General features: G+C 34.4%; 1 protein-coding gene across 1 annotated transcript in view; it reads left to right on the top strand.

Moving 5' to 3' along the window:
* Window positions 1–2,599: 2,599 nt before the first annotated feature.
* LOC132722642 (very low-density lipoprotein receptor-like) overlaps window positions 2,600–16,454 on the top strand; it is a 34,893-nt gene continuing 21,038 nt past the window's right edge. The window contains exons 1-5 of the mRNA XM_060707163.1: window positions 2,600–2,622; window positions 7,135–7,232; window positions 8,350–8,529; window positions 10,369–10,476; window positions 13,565–13,669. Coding sequence (XP_060563146.1) covers window positions 2,600–2,622; window positions 7,135–7,232; window positions 8,350–8,529; window positions 10,369–10,476; window positions 13,565–13,669 — 514 coding nt within the window. The remainder of the gene's footprint in view (window positions 2,623–7,134; window positions 7,233–8,349; window positions 8,530–10,368; window positions 10,477–13,564; window positions 13,670–16,454) is intronic.

The following is a 16,454-nucleotide window of genomic DNA, read 5'->3' as shown; positions in this document are numbered from 1 at the left end:
AAATATGCAGCTATATCTATTGTTTGCCCAGTTTTTAGTCGGAATATATGCAGGTGTATCTATTGTTAACCTAGATTGTAGTCAGTATATCTCAAGCTATTTCTATTGTTTGCCTAGTTTGAAGTCAGAATATGTGCAGGCGATCTATTGTTTTCGTACTTTGTAGTCAGTATATCTAATGCTATTTTTGTTGTTTGCCTAGTTTTCAGTCACTTTATCTCAAGCTGTATCTGTTGTTTGCCTAGTTTGTAGTCAGTATATCTATTGTAGTCAGTATATCTCAAGCTATTTCTATTGTTTGCCTAGTTTGAAGTCAGAATATGTGCAGGCGATCTATTGTTTTCGTACTTTGTAGTCAGTATATCTAATGCTATTTTTGTTGTTTGCCTAGTTTTCAGTCAGTTTATCTCAAGCTGTATCTGTTGTTTGCCTAGTTTGTAGTCAGTATATCTCAAGCTATATCTGTTGTTTGCCTAGTTTGTAGTCAGTATATCTCAAGCTATATCTATTGTTTGCCTAGTTTGTAGTCAGTATATCTCAAGCTATATCTGTTGTTTGCCTAGTTTGTAGTCAGTGTATCTCAAGCTATATCTGTTGTTTGCCTAGTTTGTAGTCAGTGTATCTCAAGCTATATCTATTGTTTGCCTAGTTTGTAGTCAGTATATCTCAAGCTGTATCTTTTGTTTGCCTACTTTGTAGTCAGTATATCTCAAGCTATATCTATTGTTTGCCTAGTTTGTAGTCAGTATATCTGAAGCTGTATCTATTGTTTGCCTTCTTTGTAGTCAGTATATCTCAAGCTATATCTATTGTTTGCCTAGTTTGTAGTCAGTATATCTCAAGCTGTATCTATCTTTTGCCTAGTTTGTAATCAGCATATCTCAAGCTGTATCTGTTGTTTGCCTTGTTTGTAGTCAGTATATCTCAAACTATATCTATTGTTTGTAGTCAGTATATCTCAAGCTATATCTATTGTTTGCCTAGTTTGTAGTCAGTATATCTCAAACTGTATCTATTGTTAACCTAGTTTGTAGTCAGTATATCTCAAGCTATATCTATTGTTTGCCTAGTTTGTAGTCAGTATATCTCAAACTGTATCTATTGTTTGCATAGTCTGTAGTCAGTATATCTCAAGCTATATCTATTGTTTGCCTAGTTTGTAGTCAGTATATCTCAAGCTATATCTATTGTTTGCCTAGTTTTTAGTCAGTATATCTCAAGCTATATCTATTGTTTGCCTAGTTTGTAGTCAGTATATCTCAAACTGTATCTATTGTTTGCCTAGTTTGTAGTCAGTATATCTCAAGCTGTATCTATTGTTTGCCTAGTTTGTAGTCAGTATATCTCAAGCTGTATCTATTGTTTGCCTAGTTTGTAGTCAGTATATCTCAAGCTTTATCTATTGTTTGCCTAGTTTGTAGTCAGTATATCTCAAACTGTATCTATTGTTTGCCTAGTTTGTAGTCAGTATATCTCAAGCTGTATCTATTGTTTGCATAGTTTGTAGTCAGTATATCTCAAGCTGTATCTGTTGTTTGTCTAGTGTGTAGTCTGGATATATGCAGCTATATCTATTGTTTGCCTAGTTTGTAGTCAGTATATCTCAAGCTATATCTATTGTTTGCCTAGTTTGTAGTCAGTTAATCACAAGCTGTATCTATTGTTTGCCTAGTTTGTAGTCAGTATATCTCAAGCTGTATCTATTGTTTGCCTTGTTTGTAGTCAGTATATCTCAAGCTGTATCTATTGTTTGCCTAGTTTGTAGTCAGTATATCTCAAACTGTATCTATTGTTTACCTAGTTTGTAATCAGTATATCTCAAGCTGTATCTATTGTTTGCCTAGTTTGTAGTCATTATATCTCAAACTGTATCTATTGTTTGCATAGTTTGTAGTCAGTATATCTCAAGCTTTATCTATTGTTTACCTAGTTTGTAGTCAGTATATCCCGCTATATCTATTGTTTGCCTAGTTTGTAATCAGTATATCTCAAGCTGTATCTATTGTTTACCTAGTATGTAGTCAGTATATCTCAAGCTATATCTATTGTATAAAAGATTTACCTTTTAAATGGTATATTATATTAAAGGATCAAATGTACATCCATTAAGTTTTATTTGCTACAAAATGCCTAATTTTTCACTTTTTGATAGGCATGAGTGATATTTCAATGGAATATATAGGAGCTGCTTATCTCTGTTATTTATGTCTCTGATTGTAAGAAGTGTCCTATCATGAGGGATGATCAAAAATTAACAGGACTTTGTAGATCATTCTTGCCTGTTAAAGGCATTTACATAAAAATACACGGAACATAAATCGGAATCTATCCCTTAAATAATTAAAAAAATACCAACATGAAACATTAGTAAATAAAAAAGCTATGCTGTTATTGGCATGCATATGTATGCAATGCGGCGCACGGTATAACTTAAAAATTGATGTAAACAATGTCACAAGCATATTGTCTTTAATGGAGCAGTTTTTTACTCATTCATGAAGTAGGCCAATACGTGTTCCACATGTTGTTGATGGCGGCGGATCGACTGCCTATATATATACATGTATCTCTGTACAAGTCTGCATCTTAATGTTATAGAATGGATGATCATAAAGAGCTCCTGTAATGACGCAAACTTCCGTTATTTCCTTCTGTAACTTGATTACTGGACAAATCGCACATGCAATAAACAATATTATGTCTTTCATTGATATAATGTTTCTGAATGATAATGTATCATACATACATGTACATTTGAGAAAATAAAAGAATAATACAACTAAGAACAAAATTGCCATTATTTTAAAATAAATAAAACGCATAGCCGATTTTAATCCCTGACTATTAATTGTTGACATAATTTCTCCATTAGACTCTTACGTAAAATAATAAAATAATTTATACAATTGGAAACCAAAAATATAATATATGTAATGAATACATAAGCAATTATCATTTCAAAATCCTTAGTGTTGACTGAACCGTCTGTAATAGCTACTGTCGAACAGAGTCGATTTTCGAGACATTCCAACGACATACTTTTAACGCGAGTTTTTAGCTCGACTATTCGCAGAATAATCGAGCTTAAATGCAGTCACCCATTTGTCGGCGGCGACGTCGGCGTCCCTGTGGTTAAGTTTTTGTATGTAAGCTGGTATCTCCATAACTACTGAAGGGAATGGATTGAAACTTCACACACTTGTTCTCTGTGATTATCTAAGATGATTGGCACAAGTCCCATAACTCTGATTTGCTTTTTTTCATAATTATGCCCCTTTTTCGACTTAGAAATTCTTGGTTAAGTTTTTGTATGTAAGCTGGTATCTCCATAACTACTGAAGGGAATGGATTGACACTTCACACACTTGTTCTCTGTGATTATCTAAGATGATTGGCACAAGTCCCATAACTCTGATTGCTTTTTTACATAATTATGCCCCTTTTTCGACTTAGAAATTCTTGGTTAAGTTTTTGCGTGTAAGCTGGTATCTCCATAACTACTGAAGGGAATGGATTGAAACTTCACACACTTGTTCTCTGTGATTATCTAAGATGATTGGCACAAGTCCCATAACTCTGATTTGCTTTTTTGCACAATTATGCCCCTTTTTTGACTTAGAAATTCTTGGTTAAGTTTTTGCGTGTAAGCTAGTATCTCCATAACTACTGAAGGGAATGGATTGAAACTTCACACTCTAGTTGTCTGTGATTATCTAAAATGATTGGCACAAGTCCCATAACTCTGATTTACTTTTTCGCATAATTATGCCCCTTTTTCGATTCATAAATTCTTGGTTAAGTTTTAGTGTGTAAGCTTGTATCTCCATAGCTACTGAAGGGAATATATTGAAACTTGAAGGGTTTGTACCTTTTCGGACAATTTTATGTATTCATATAGGTAACCATTATTATACTCAATGAAACACCCTTGTGACAAATTTTCGAATAGTCGAGCGTTACTGTCCTCCGACAGTTCTTGTTCTTTAACAAGTGACATTTGAATTGTGATTGCAAATATAAATATGGCTTAAATGAAGTCATGTTTTCTGACAACGTCAAAGATATGGCTCATGACGTTTTGGGGTATTTTGAAATCTAAAAGCGCCATATTGTAAAATATACACATCATAAAGTACCTGATGTCAACGCAAATTTACGCACTGCACTGGGTGTGTGTTACCATGGTTTTTAGCTCGACTATACGAATAATATGGATAGCTGTCCTACTCGCCCCGGCGTCCCCGTCCAGATTTCAGATGAAAGTTTTGGTGCAGTAAAATATTTTTCACTTAGAATTTTCCTTAAAAAATACTATTGTTTACTGTTACTTCTTTATTTCTTAAGGTATCAACTTCAAACTTCAAATATATGTTCCTTATCATCAACCACATCTTGTGTGACAAGGTTCATAGCTCTAGCACCAATAGTTTTGGATTTATATCCCCTTGTACTTAGAATTTTCCTTAGAAATACTATTTTTTACTGTTACTTATTTATTTCTTAAGGGATAAACTTCATACTTCAAATATATGTTCCTTATCATCAATCGCATCTTATGTGACAAGGTCCATAACTCTAGCACCAATATTTTCAGATTTATTTCCCCTTGAACTTAGAATTTTCCTTAAAAAACACTATTTTTTACTGTTATTAGCTCATCTGAGCACAAAGTGCTCAAGGGTGAGCTTTTGTCATCACTCTGCATCCGTCGTGCGTCGTGTGTCCTTCAAAAAATGGCGTCAAACAACATCTCCTCCTAAACCACATGGCCAATTGCAACCAAACTTTACAGAAATGATCCTTGGGTGGACCCCTTTCAAAATTGTTCAAAAATTTAAATTCCATTAAAAAACCAAAAGGGAAAAACTTAAAAAATCTTTTTTTTAAAAACCCTAAGAGCTAGAGCTTAGACATTTGGCATGAAACATCTTCTAATGAGTGTCTACCAAGTTTGTTCAAATCAAAGCCCCAGGGGGTCATTGATTTTCCCTATATGCATATAGTAAAAACTTAAAAATCTTCTTTTAAAGAACTCAAAGAGCTAGAGCTAAGATATTTAGCATGAAACATGTTCTAATGGGTGTCTACCAAGTTTGTTCAAATAAAAGCCCTGGGGTCAAAATTGGCCCCGCCCCAGGGGGTCTTTGATTTTCCCTATATGCATATTGTAAAAACTTAAAAATCTTCTTTTAAAGAACCCAAAGAGCTAGAGCTAAGATATTTAGCATGAAACATCTTCTAATGAGTGTCTACCAAGTTTGTTCAAATAAAAGCCCTGGGGTCAAAATTGGCCCCGCCCGAGTGGGTCTTTGATTTTATCTATATGCATATAGTTAAAACTTAAAAATCTTCTTTTAAAGAACCCAAAGAGCTAGAGCTAAGATATTTAGCATGAAACATCTTCTAATGAGTTTCTACCAAGTTTGTTCAAATAAAAGCCCTAGGGTCAAAATTGGCCCCGCTGCAGGGGGTCATTGATTTTCCCTATATGCATATTGTAAAAAATTAAAAAATCTTCTTTTAAAGAACTCAAAGAGCTAGAGCTAAGATATTTAGCATGAAACATGTTCTAATGAGTGTCTACCAAGTTTGTTCAAATAAAAGCCCTGGGGTCAAAATTGGCCCCGCCCCGGGGGTCATTGATTTTCCCTATATGCATATTGTAAAAACTTAAAAAATCTTCTTTTAAAGAACTCAAAGAGCTAGAGTTTAGATATTAAGCATAAAACATCTTCTAGTGAGTGTCTACAAAGTTTGTTCAAATAAAAGCCCTGGGGTCAAACTTTGCCCCGCTGCGGGTGTCATTGATTTTCCTTATATGTGTATAGCAAAAACTTAAAAATCTTCTTTGAAAAAACCCATATAGCTAGAGTTTAGATATTAAGCATGAAACATCTTCTAGTAAGTGTCTACAAAGTTTGTTCAAATAAAAGCCTGGGGGTCAAAATTGGCCCCGCCCCAGGGGGTCATTGATTTTCCCTATATGCATACAGTAAAATCTTAAAAAATCTTCTTTTAAAGAACTCAAAGAGCTAGAGCTAAGATATTTAGCATAAAACATGTTCTAATGAGTGTCTACCAAGTTTGTTCAAATAAAAGCCCTGGTGTGAAAATTGGCCCCGCCCCGGAGGTCATTGATTTTCCTTATATGTGTATAGCAAAATCTTAAAAATCTTCTTTGAAAAAAACCAAATAGCTGGAGTTTAGATATTGAGCATGAAACATTTTCTAGTGAGTGTCTACAAAGTTTGTTCAAATAAAAGCCCTGGGGGTCAAAATTGGCCCCGCCCCAGGGTGTCATTGTTTTTAACTATATGTGTATAGTAAAAACTTAAAAAATCTTCTTTTGAAAAACCCAATGAGCTGACGAGGGGGGGGGGAGTAGATCATTGTTTTTCATTATATGTGTGTAGTAAAAACTTAACATTGTGAAACATCTTCTAATGGGTGTCTTCCAAGTTTGTTCAAATAAAAGCCCTGGGGTTTAAACTGGCCCCGCTCCGGGTGCCTTTATACAGGTGAGCGACCTCAGGGCCATCATGGCCCTCTTGTTTTTCATTCTTGGGTGTTTCATGACCAGGTTTATCACATATCTGTGTCAATTTTGCGACTCCGTAAAAATGGTATTACACAGCCATGCATATATATTGATGTGACGTCATTTGCTTTATATAAGCATAGCGTTAAGACGCGCTAAATGTTAGCGTTATAGGCATGTCAATGAAAAATATTTCTTTATCATTTCAAACTGTCTTTATTTTTGGTATGTGATAAATAGAATATTATATTCGTGTAAGTTCATTACTGAAGTTATTGAACTCATTGAATAAGATAATATTAGACTCGACAGAGGCTCGCATAATATAATTTTATTCAACTCGTTCAATAAATTCTGTATAAAATTTGCACTAATTCAATATCCTCTATAAATTACCTTCCAATGTGTTCTTAACCAAACAGCTACTTTCTGGTTATTTCATTCACTCTTTTCCTTTGTAGCAGGAACCTTTATCACCATCTACCTTTTAAGAAATGATACAGCTTCTGTCAGGCAAAATTTATGTATGATTTGTTACATAAATGTTAACCATGTCAACTCCTCTTTTTTATGAAAATAATGATTGAGTAATGAAGTTTGATTATTACAGGTATTGATGATGGCCATGGAGAGAATGTTGATACACAGTACGTCAATGTTGGAGACAGGGTTTCCATAGAGTGTATTGTTACAGGTATGACCTACATTTTATATCCTTTTAAATTCAAAGTATTTTTTCATAGATTCAGATAGTTTTGTTTTTTTTCAAAACCTGATTTGAACTTTCAGTTTGAGGTTTGGAGCAGGTGCAAGTGCTGTGTGGCAGCTGTAAAAAGTTTCCATATACTTCACTTCATTGTTGTTATATTTTTCTGGTCCGTTGGGATGATTGATGCCAGCACTATTAAGTGTTGGGAATGATTACCGCTCAAACTGGTGGTAAGGGGTTTGAGGGATGTTGCATTTATTCATTTTCCCTCAATGAAATTGAGTCTGCAATTTTCATGTTATTTAGTTGTGATAAATGCTTCTGAGGCATCACTTTGTTTCCAGATTTTTTAAAAGATTTAATTTCTTTTTCCTCTGTTTGTTAAAATTTTTCGTTCTGCCAAAGATGTCATCATCTTTCAGGCAAACTTAATGAAACTCTTTCTTCTCCTCTGTTAAAATTTTTCGTTCTGCCAAAGATGTCAACATCTTTCAAGCAAACTTATTGATACTCTTTCTTTTTCCTCTGTTTGTTAAAATTTTTCGTTCTGCCAAAGATGTCAACATCTTTCTGGCAAACTTATTGAAACTCTTTCTATTTCTTCTGTTAAAATTTTTCGTTCTGCCAAAGATGTCAACATCTTTCAGGCAAACTTATTGATACTCTTTCTTTTTCTTCTGTTAAAATTTTTCGTTCTGCCAAAGATGTTAACATCTTTCAGGCAAACTTATTGAAATTCTTTCTTTTGCCTTTGTTAAAATTTTTCGTTCTGCCAAAGATGTCAACATCTTTCAGGCAAACTTATTGAAACTCTTTCTTTTTCCTCTGTTTGTTAAAATTTTTCGTTCTGCCGAAGATGTCATCATCTTTCAGGCAAACTTATTGAAACTCTTTCTTTTTCCTCTGTTTGTTAAAATTTTTCGTTCTGCCAAAGATGTCAACATCTTTCAGGCAAACTTATTGAAACTCTTTCTTTTTCCTCTGTTTGTTAAAATTTTTCGTTCTGCCGAAACTTATTGAAACTTTTGATTTTTTTTTAAATTGCTCTACAATGCCTGAAATTTTTGCTATGACAATGTTAAGAGGTAAAGCAATATTTTAGGAACACCTCTGCCAACTATCACATGGTCAAGAAATGACGGACCACTTCCAGCAGACGCCATTCTTGGTGACGGTATTTTGATCATTCCTCAGGCTAGAGTGGAAGATGCTGGTACCTATACCTGTCGGGCTGTAAATGAGGTTGGTTCCATCACCTCTAAAGTTATTTTCTATGTAAAAGGTAAATAAAGGCATTTTTTATCCATATTATTTGTAGCAAGGGTTTTCAAAAAAAAATTTGGCCATTTTTTAAATGTTAAGAAAAAAAAATCTTTATTCATCTTAGCAAACTTTTCATATAGATTAAATTTGCAATGATGTTGATGAAATGTTGTGAAAAAAAAACCCTTGTTAGAAACAAGTTGGATTTATATATTGATTGTGAAACAACATGTATATAATTATATCTCCTATAATATGAATGGTTGAATTGAATATGAAAAGTGATAATTCCCTCTTGCATGACTGAGAAATTATAATATATAAGCCTTGAAAATTGCATCAATGAAGCATGATCTTAAACATATAGATTGTGCAACTTAATGCCATTACTGACTTTGTCATATATAGCTCTTGTGTTGGTAATATAACATTTATAATTCAGCATGACTGTTCTCTGAATGGTCAGTTTCAAATATATTATTATATTATATTTATGTAAGAAATACCAGTGTTCTTTCACAGACTTATTAAATTCTGTATAAAAAGTAGAAAAAAAATTTAATAAATTTATCATATTTTAACCCATGAAATGTGAATGAAAAACATTATTTTGATATACCTGTATTATTATGTGTAATGTGCAACATGCTTAGTGTTATGTTAATTTAACCTTTACAATTCTTTAACTGTAAAGAAGAAAGCTGGGCCAACCTGCACATCCATGTAAAACAAATAATTGACAGTTCCAGAAAAGTTAACTTGACAAGTGCATAGAAAATATTAAGCATGTTAAATGTTAAGACACTTTAGGACGATTTTTCCTTGTATGTATATGTGTTTATTTCTGAAACCCAGGGTACAACAGGATAGGCTTTAATGGTAAATAGGAAAATATAGGCTAAAAATGCTTACATACTATTATTTATCAAGTCTTATTTTTTCATGCTTTTTTGGTTGACCTTATGTATATGGCAGAAAATGTTTAAGAATTTTGTGATGTATTGCAGATTTAGGCTTCAATTTTGCTTTGGAGATACATGTAGATTTATTATGTTTATTGTTTTTCTTTTGCACACATTTTTTTTCAATCAAAAAGAATGGTTTTAATAAAGCAGCTATTTTTATGGAAGCTGCAAATAAAAAAAAATCACATGGTGTTATGATTTGATTATTTAACTTGGATTCGGAAGAGGTAAATTCTTTTTCAACACTTGGCGAAAATCAATCACCTTTGTAAATATATATTTATTCACTAAATTCCTTCACTTGTGGACTGGTTAGTTTTGGAGGAAAGCCTGTTAGGTGTACCGACCTTCTAAAAAGGACCAAATATATGATAAAATTAGCGCTTAAAAAAAAACCAAAACAAAAAAAAAACATGCTTAATACCTTGCTATTTTTTCAGTACAAATTCATATCTAGATAAAATAATTATTGATATAAGCCTGTCACAAGTCCAAAGGTTTTTTGATGATGAGGGGGCTGCTGACCCCTGCAAGCACCCAAGCCGAATGGGGCACATCCCCACTCTGTCACCTTTTCATAGGAGATGGCTCACTTTTTTTAAAAACATTTTTCAAAAATAAAACAAGTGTTTGGGGACAAAATAGGGCATTTTTTTCACTATTTGAGGCCTCAGAATTTGGGGGGGGGTAAAAATCTGTAAAAAAAACCCCATCTATATGAGGTTAAAGGTTAAGAAAAGATATACTGTATTATATTTGAATGAGATACACTGTATGAATTAAAGATGAGATATACTGTAATATATAAAGAATAGATATACTGTATGTTATAAAGACAAGATAAAAATGAATATGATAAAAGACAAAATATATGGTTTTAATCTAAATTTCAGATATCTGTGAGAGTAATCAGTTTGATTGTGGCGATGGAAATTGTGTATTCAATGCTGTAGTCTGTGATGGATATCATGATTGTGACAATGGAACAGATGAGGTGGATTGTAAGTAATGCCCAATTATAAATCAGGTGGATTGTAAGTAATGCCCTACTATAAATGAGATGGATTGTAAGTAATGCCCTACTATAAATGAGATGGATTGTAAGTAATGCCCTATTATAGATCAGATGAATTGGAAGTAATGCCCTATTATGAATCAGGTGGATTGAATGTAATGCCCTATTATAAATGAGATGGATTGTAAGTAATGCCCTACTATAAATGAGATGGATTGTAAGTAATGCCCTACTATAGATCAGATGAATTGGAAGTAATGCCCTATTATGAATCAGGTGGATTGAATGTAATGCCCTATTATAAATGAGATGGATTGTAAGTAATGCCCTACTATAAATGAGATGGATTGTAAGTAATGCCCTACTATAAATGAGATGGATTGTAAGTAATGCCCTACTATAGATCAGATGAATTGGAAGTAATGCCCTATTATGAATCAGGTGGATTGAATGTAATGCCCTATTATAAATGAGATGGATTGGAAGTAATGCCCTACTATAAATGAGATGGATTGTAAGTAATGCCCTACTATAAATGATATGGATTGTAAGTAATGCCCTACTATAAATCAGATGGATTGGAAGTAATGCCCTATTATGAATCAGGTGGATTGTAAGCAATGCCCTATTATAATTATAATGTCCAATCACTTGAACACCACTGAACAGGCAGATAAGGGGAATGTCCAAACATCACAGATCAGGCAGATAAGGGGAATGTCCAACCTCTTCAACCCACAGATCAGGCGGTCAGGGGAATGTCAAATCACTTCAACACCACAGGTAAGACAGAGAAGGGGAATGTCCAATCACTTTAACACCACAGATCAGGCAGATAAGGTGAATGTCCAATCACTTCAACACCCTGATCAGGCAGATAAGGGGAATATCCAATCTCTTTAACACCACAGATCAGGCAGATAAGGGGAATGTCCAATCACTTCAACACTACAGATCAGGCAGATAAGGGGAATGTTCAATCACTTCAACACCACAGATCAGACAGATAAAGGGAATGTCCAATCTCTCTAACACCACAGATCAGGTAGATCAGGGGAATGTTCAATCACTTCAACACCACAGATCAGACAGATAAGGGGAATGTCCAATTACTTCAACACTACAGATTGGGCAGATATGGGGAATGTCCAATTACTTCAACACCACAGATCAGGCAGATGTGGGGAATGTCCCATCACCTCACCACCACAGATTAGGCAGATAAGGGGAATGTCCAATCACTTCAACACAACATGTCAGGCAGATAAGGGGAATGTTCAATCACTTCAACACCACAGATCAGGTAGATAAGGGGAATGTCCAATTACTTCAACACTACAGATTGGGCAGATATGGGGGATGTCCAATTACTTCAACACCACAGATCAGGCAGATGTGAGGAATGTCCCATCACTTCACCACCACAGATTAGGCAGATAAGGGGAATGTCCAATCACTTCAACACAACAGATCAGGTAGATAAGGGGAATGTTCAATCACTTCAACACCACAGATCAGGCAGATAAGGGGAATGTCCAATCACTTCAACACCACAGATCAGACAGAAATGGGGAACATTCAAGCACTACAACACCTCAGAGCATGTAGATAAGGGAAATGTTCAATCACTTAAACACTACAGATCAGACAGAAATGGGGAATATTCAATCATTTCAACACCACATATCAAGCAGATAAGAGGAATGTTCAATCACTTCAAACACCACAGATCAAGCAGATAAGAGGAATGTCCAATCACTTCAACACCACAGATCAGACAGAAATGGGGAATATTCAAGCACTTCAACACCACATATCAGGCAGATAAGAGGAATGTTCAATCACTTCAACACCACAGATCAGGCAGATAAGAGGAATGTCAAATCACTTCAAACACCACAGATCAGACAGATAAGAGGAATGTCCAATCACTTCAACACCACATATCAGGCAGATAAGAGGAATGTCCAATCACTTCAACACAACATGTCAGGCAGATAAGAGGAATGTCCAATCACTTCAACACCACAGATCAGACAGATAAGAGGAATGTCCAATCACTTCAACACAACATATCAGGCAGATAAGAGGAATGTCCAATCACTTCAACACCACATATCAAGCAGATAAGAGGAATGTCCAATCACTTCAACACCACTTATCAGGCAGATAAGAGGAATGTTCAACACCACAGTCTGCAAATTCAGCCATGGAAATGTGATCATAGTGCTGGTTAAACAGTTTTCATTAAATGAGTTACTCACAGCACTTAAGTTCAATAGTTTCTTTGTCTGCCTAAGAAATAAAGCATAATGTGTGCTACAGATTGTTGTCCCTTTTTGTATACTATTATCAGAATACAATCAATATCCTAGAAAACAGAGGTCAAGAACTTTCCAGTCTTTGCCATCTTTTGTAGGGGTAAATCAAGGTTTTTTTATTAATTATTGTTTTGCTTCTGGGTGAAATGATGGTGCATTATTTAACACATAGTCGTAAATCTCTGTATTAAGATAACACTGTTAAAGTTTTGGATTTAAGCATGCAACAGTCAGGTTGGTGTGCTCCTGATCAACTCTCGGAAGTTTTTTGTACCCAACAGACTGAGAACTAAATCTCATTACCGGATCTTCATTGAGAACAAACTGTACTGGTTATATATCGTTCTATAACTCACATGTCATCCACAGAAATATTTGTACTTTAAAGACCCTTTAGGGAATTGTAACACAACCTCTCAAGACAGGCATCATACTAGAAGCTCTGCTGGCCACGCTTGAATTCTATCACATGTTTTTACTGAATCATAAAGCGGCAACATTCCCTAGTGTTACTAATATATCAGTATGGATATTTATAGCTGCTAGACCGTTCTATTTTTTGCAAATATTGAATCACTGGTCTTTCAGCTATTTCGTTTATTTTGCAAAAATATTTTGTATTGTTTACTTTAGAGACCAAATGACACAAGTCATCGAATACACAACCTTAAATAGAAGAGCGAAAAATGACTTTCCTGATTAATTTATTCAATACAATGCTCACAACTTAACAGTCTGCTGTTTATACTTCAGGTTGTGTTGGTAGGTTTCAGTGTTTAGACGGAAGCTGTGTTGATGGTGATAAATTATGTGATGGTTTACCAGACTGTAGTGAAGAAGAGGATGAAAGCAATTGTAGTAAGTTTGTTAGCTTTACAAATAACCTTATGATACACTTGACTATAAGGATCTTGCACTGGCTGTCAGTACAGACCAGAATATATAGTTCAATGGTAACTGTTTACAGTGGTAATAAGGCTCTGATAAGTTTCCGCTAGACAGTGCCCTAGAGCTACATATTCTTGTCTGTTACGACAGCCGATGTTTGATTCTGTTTCTTGCATATAACATATTAATTATATTTTGGGAAGTAATTACTAAAAGTAATATTTCCATTCCGCATTTTTTTCTTACAGTAGGGTATGGACTTCATTCATAATGGCAAAATGATGTCACTCTTATAATGCAGTTCATTCACAGAAAGCGCACGGGTATGACGTTACTTGTCTTACACAGAAGGAAGTTAGATTTTTCTAGCACTGGTGTAAACAGTAGATAATTCTGTCTAATATGCAAGAATATTATTTTTGTTATATTTTTAAACTCATTGAAGGTTTACAGTTCCTAAAGTAATTATAATATCTTTGTAAAGAAATATTTATTTTCTTAGATCAAAAAGAAAATTACTTGAATAATAAGGAGAGTTGTATAGACATTATTAGGTTTACATCATGTTAGTCACATGGTATAAATATGAGGATAAATACTGCAAAACCAGTCATTAACTACATACATGTATCACCATATTTCTACTGGGTGACTGACACAGTGAGGGCTATTTTCTCATATAAAGACCTATTTTTAGATTGTAGATTTTAAGTGCCATTTGCAATGTGTAAATAACTTTCTAAGTTCACTTTACAATATCTGATTTTAAAAATATTTCAAAAATTTTCATAAAAATAAGCATGAATTTGGAGGTTTACGGTAAATAAGTACAGGAAGTACGGAATTTTCTGTTCTTAATGTCAATGGCTACATGTACATGATCAGGTGTTAAGACCACCTTGCTTATCCACTTTTAACCTTTTCCCTTATATAAGCGTGTTTCGACAGCTTTTTTGTCCCCCCCCCCCTTTTTGAGGCCTCAAACAATGAAGAAATGCCCTATTTAGGCCCAAAAACACTGTTTTTTGTTTGAGAAATGTTGTTAAAAAAGGGACCACTTTTTCGACGCGGTCACCATCCAAATGTTACATCAGGGGGTTGTTAGAACCCTTCTGTTTAGGGGGTTTGAAGGGGGGCGGAGTCCCCCTCATCGCCAAGAAAATTTTGGACATGTGACAGGCTAAAAATGGCCTCAGGTCGATCTTAGGGTAACTAGTAACCGACGCTGAAAAGCCTTTTACTCTATCTCAATTCATTGAGAAGTTGCAGCACTTTGAAATCAGTTTTGCTGGAAAAAAACGATGCAAAATAGTGATTTTTGGCAATTTTGAGACATCCCCCGTTGTTATGGTAACAGGCAATTTACAATTGAGCATGCTGTTACAGAGGCTATGGTCTAGTCAACATTTGTGCCAAGTTTCATCAGTATTGAAGCATTTTTCATAGCTTCATAGCAGTTTGATCTTGTTACAGGAGGTTTTTCAATGAACACGGCCATTTTTTCGCAATATGCTCAAGGGGTAAAAGGTTAAGACGGGGATACAGACAAAAGCAATGAAATGAAAAGCATGAAATTTACACATAGAACAAAAGCCCCCCATCCCCCCCATCAAAAATACAGGTAGGACAAAAGCCCCCCCCCCCCCAGTCCATCAAACATTTTTTTTTTTTTTAGAATTTTGTCAGTTTAAATCGGGAACTTGATGTATTGAGACAAGTCAAATTCGGTATGCTTAATTCAACAAATAAATGCAATTGTTTTAAAAGATAATTTACTTAAAGATTTAAATTTAAAGGTACAAAAGTTCTAAATTGATTTATTGTGTAATTTGTATATAATTCATTGATGATATGAATGTTTTTATGTTTATTATATATTGTACAGTACAAATGTAAATGAATATTTTAAGAGAATCGCTTATCAACGCTTATCAAGGAAATAAGTGAAAGGTGGAGACTTGTATAGATTTATTTGAAGTATAATCCAAGTTCCCGAAACACTGGGCGTGTGAAAAAAGATAGTAATTATAGTAATCAGTCTGGTCTATAGACCTTAGGGGGGCTTTTGTTTGATGGACTGGTTGGGCTTTTGTCCTACCTGTATTTTGAGGGGGGGGGGGCTTTTGTCCTATGTGTAAATTTAATAGGGGTGGGGGCTTTTGTCCACCTTGTCATTTTTAAATGGGGGGGGGGGGCTTTTTGCCCTACACTCTTTAAGACCACCAGATTCAGTCCCAATTCTATGTTTTGTTCTTGATTTGACCCTACAATTGAGACCACTGATTTAAAGTCGAACACCTACGTAGATCTTGAATGTGTTGTTTATAATTATCTGTTTGAATGCTCTAAGGCATGACACTTGATTTCATTACGTGTCAATAACACCTTATATCATTGGGATATTGTATGAAATCAGATGAGAAAGTAAATTTTATTGTGGTTGAATGCTGTTTTAAGCATGTTGATTATGCAAAGAATTAATTTTCTATTTGATGGGTGAATTATGTACAACATATAATAATTAATATTCAAATTAGACCACATAGAATTTGATATTAGATGTCTTTCTTCCAAATCAGATTTTTAAATTATAAACAACACTTTTATATTGTATTTGTAGGTTTAAGATAACATATTTGCTTTTTTCATCCAAAATGGACTACAATAGGACCATGGTCAAAAGTTGTGTAAAGCAGTATAAAGGAATTATTCACCAAAATTTAAGACCCCCCGCAAATTAAAACCACTTTTGGTC

This window comes from Ruditapes philippinarum, unplaced genomic scaffold (genome assembly GCF_026571515.1).
Source record: "Ruditapes philippinarum isolate M1 unplaced genomic scaffold, ASM2657151v2 ctg8601_1_1_1_1, whole genome shotgun sequence".
NCBI classification, from domain to species: domain Eukaryota; kingdom Metazoa; phylum Mollusca; class Bivalvia; order Venerida; family Veneridae; genus Ruditapes; species Ruditapes philippinarum.
The sequence above is the reverse complement of the archived record's forward strand: the minus strand, read 5'-3'. Positions and strand labels throughout refer to the sequence as shown.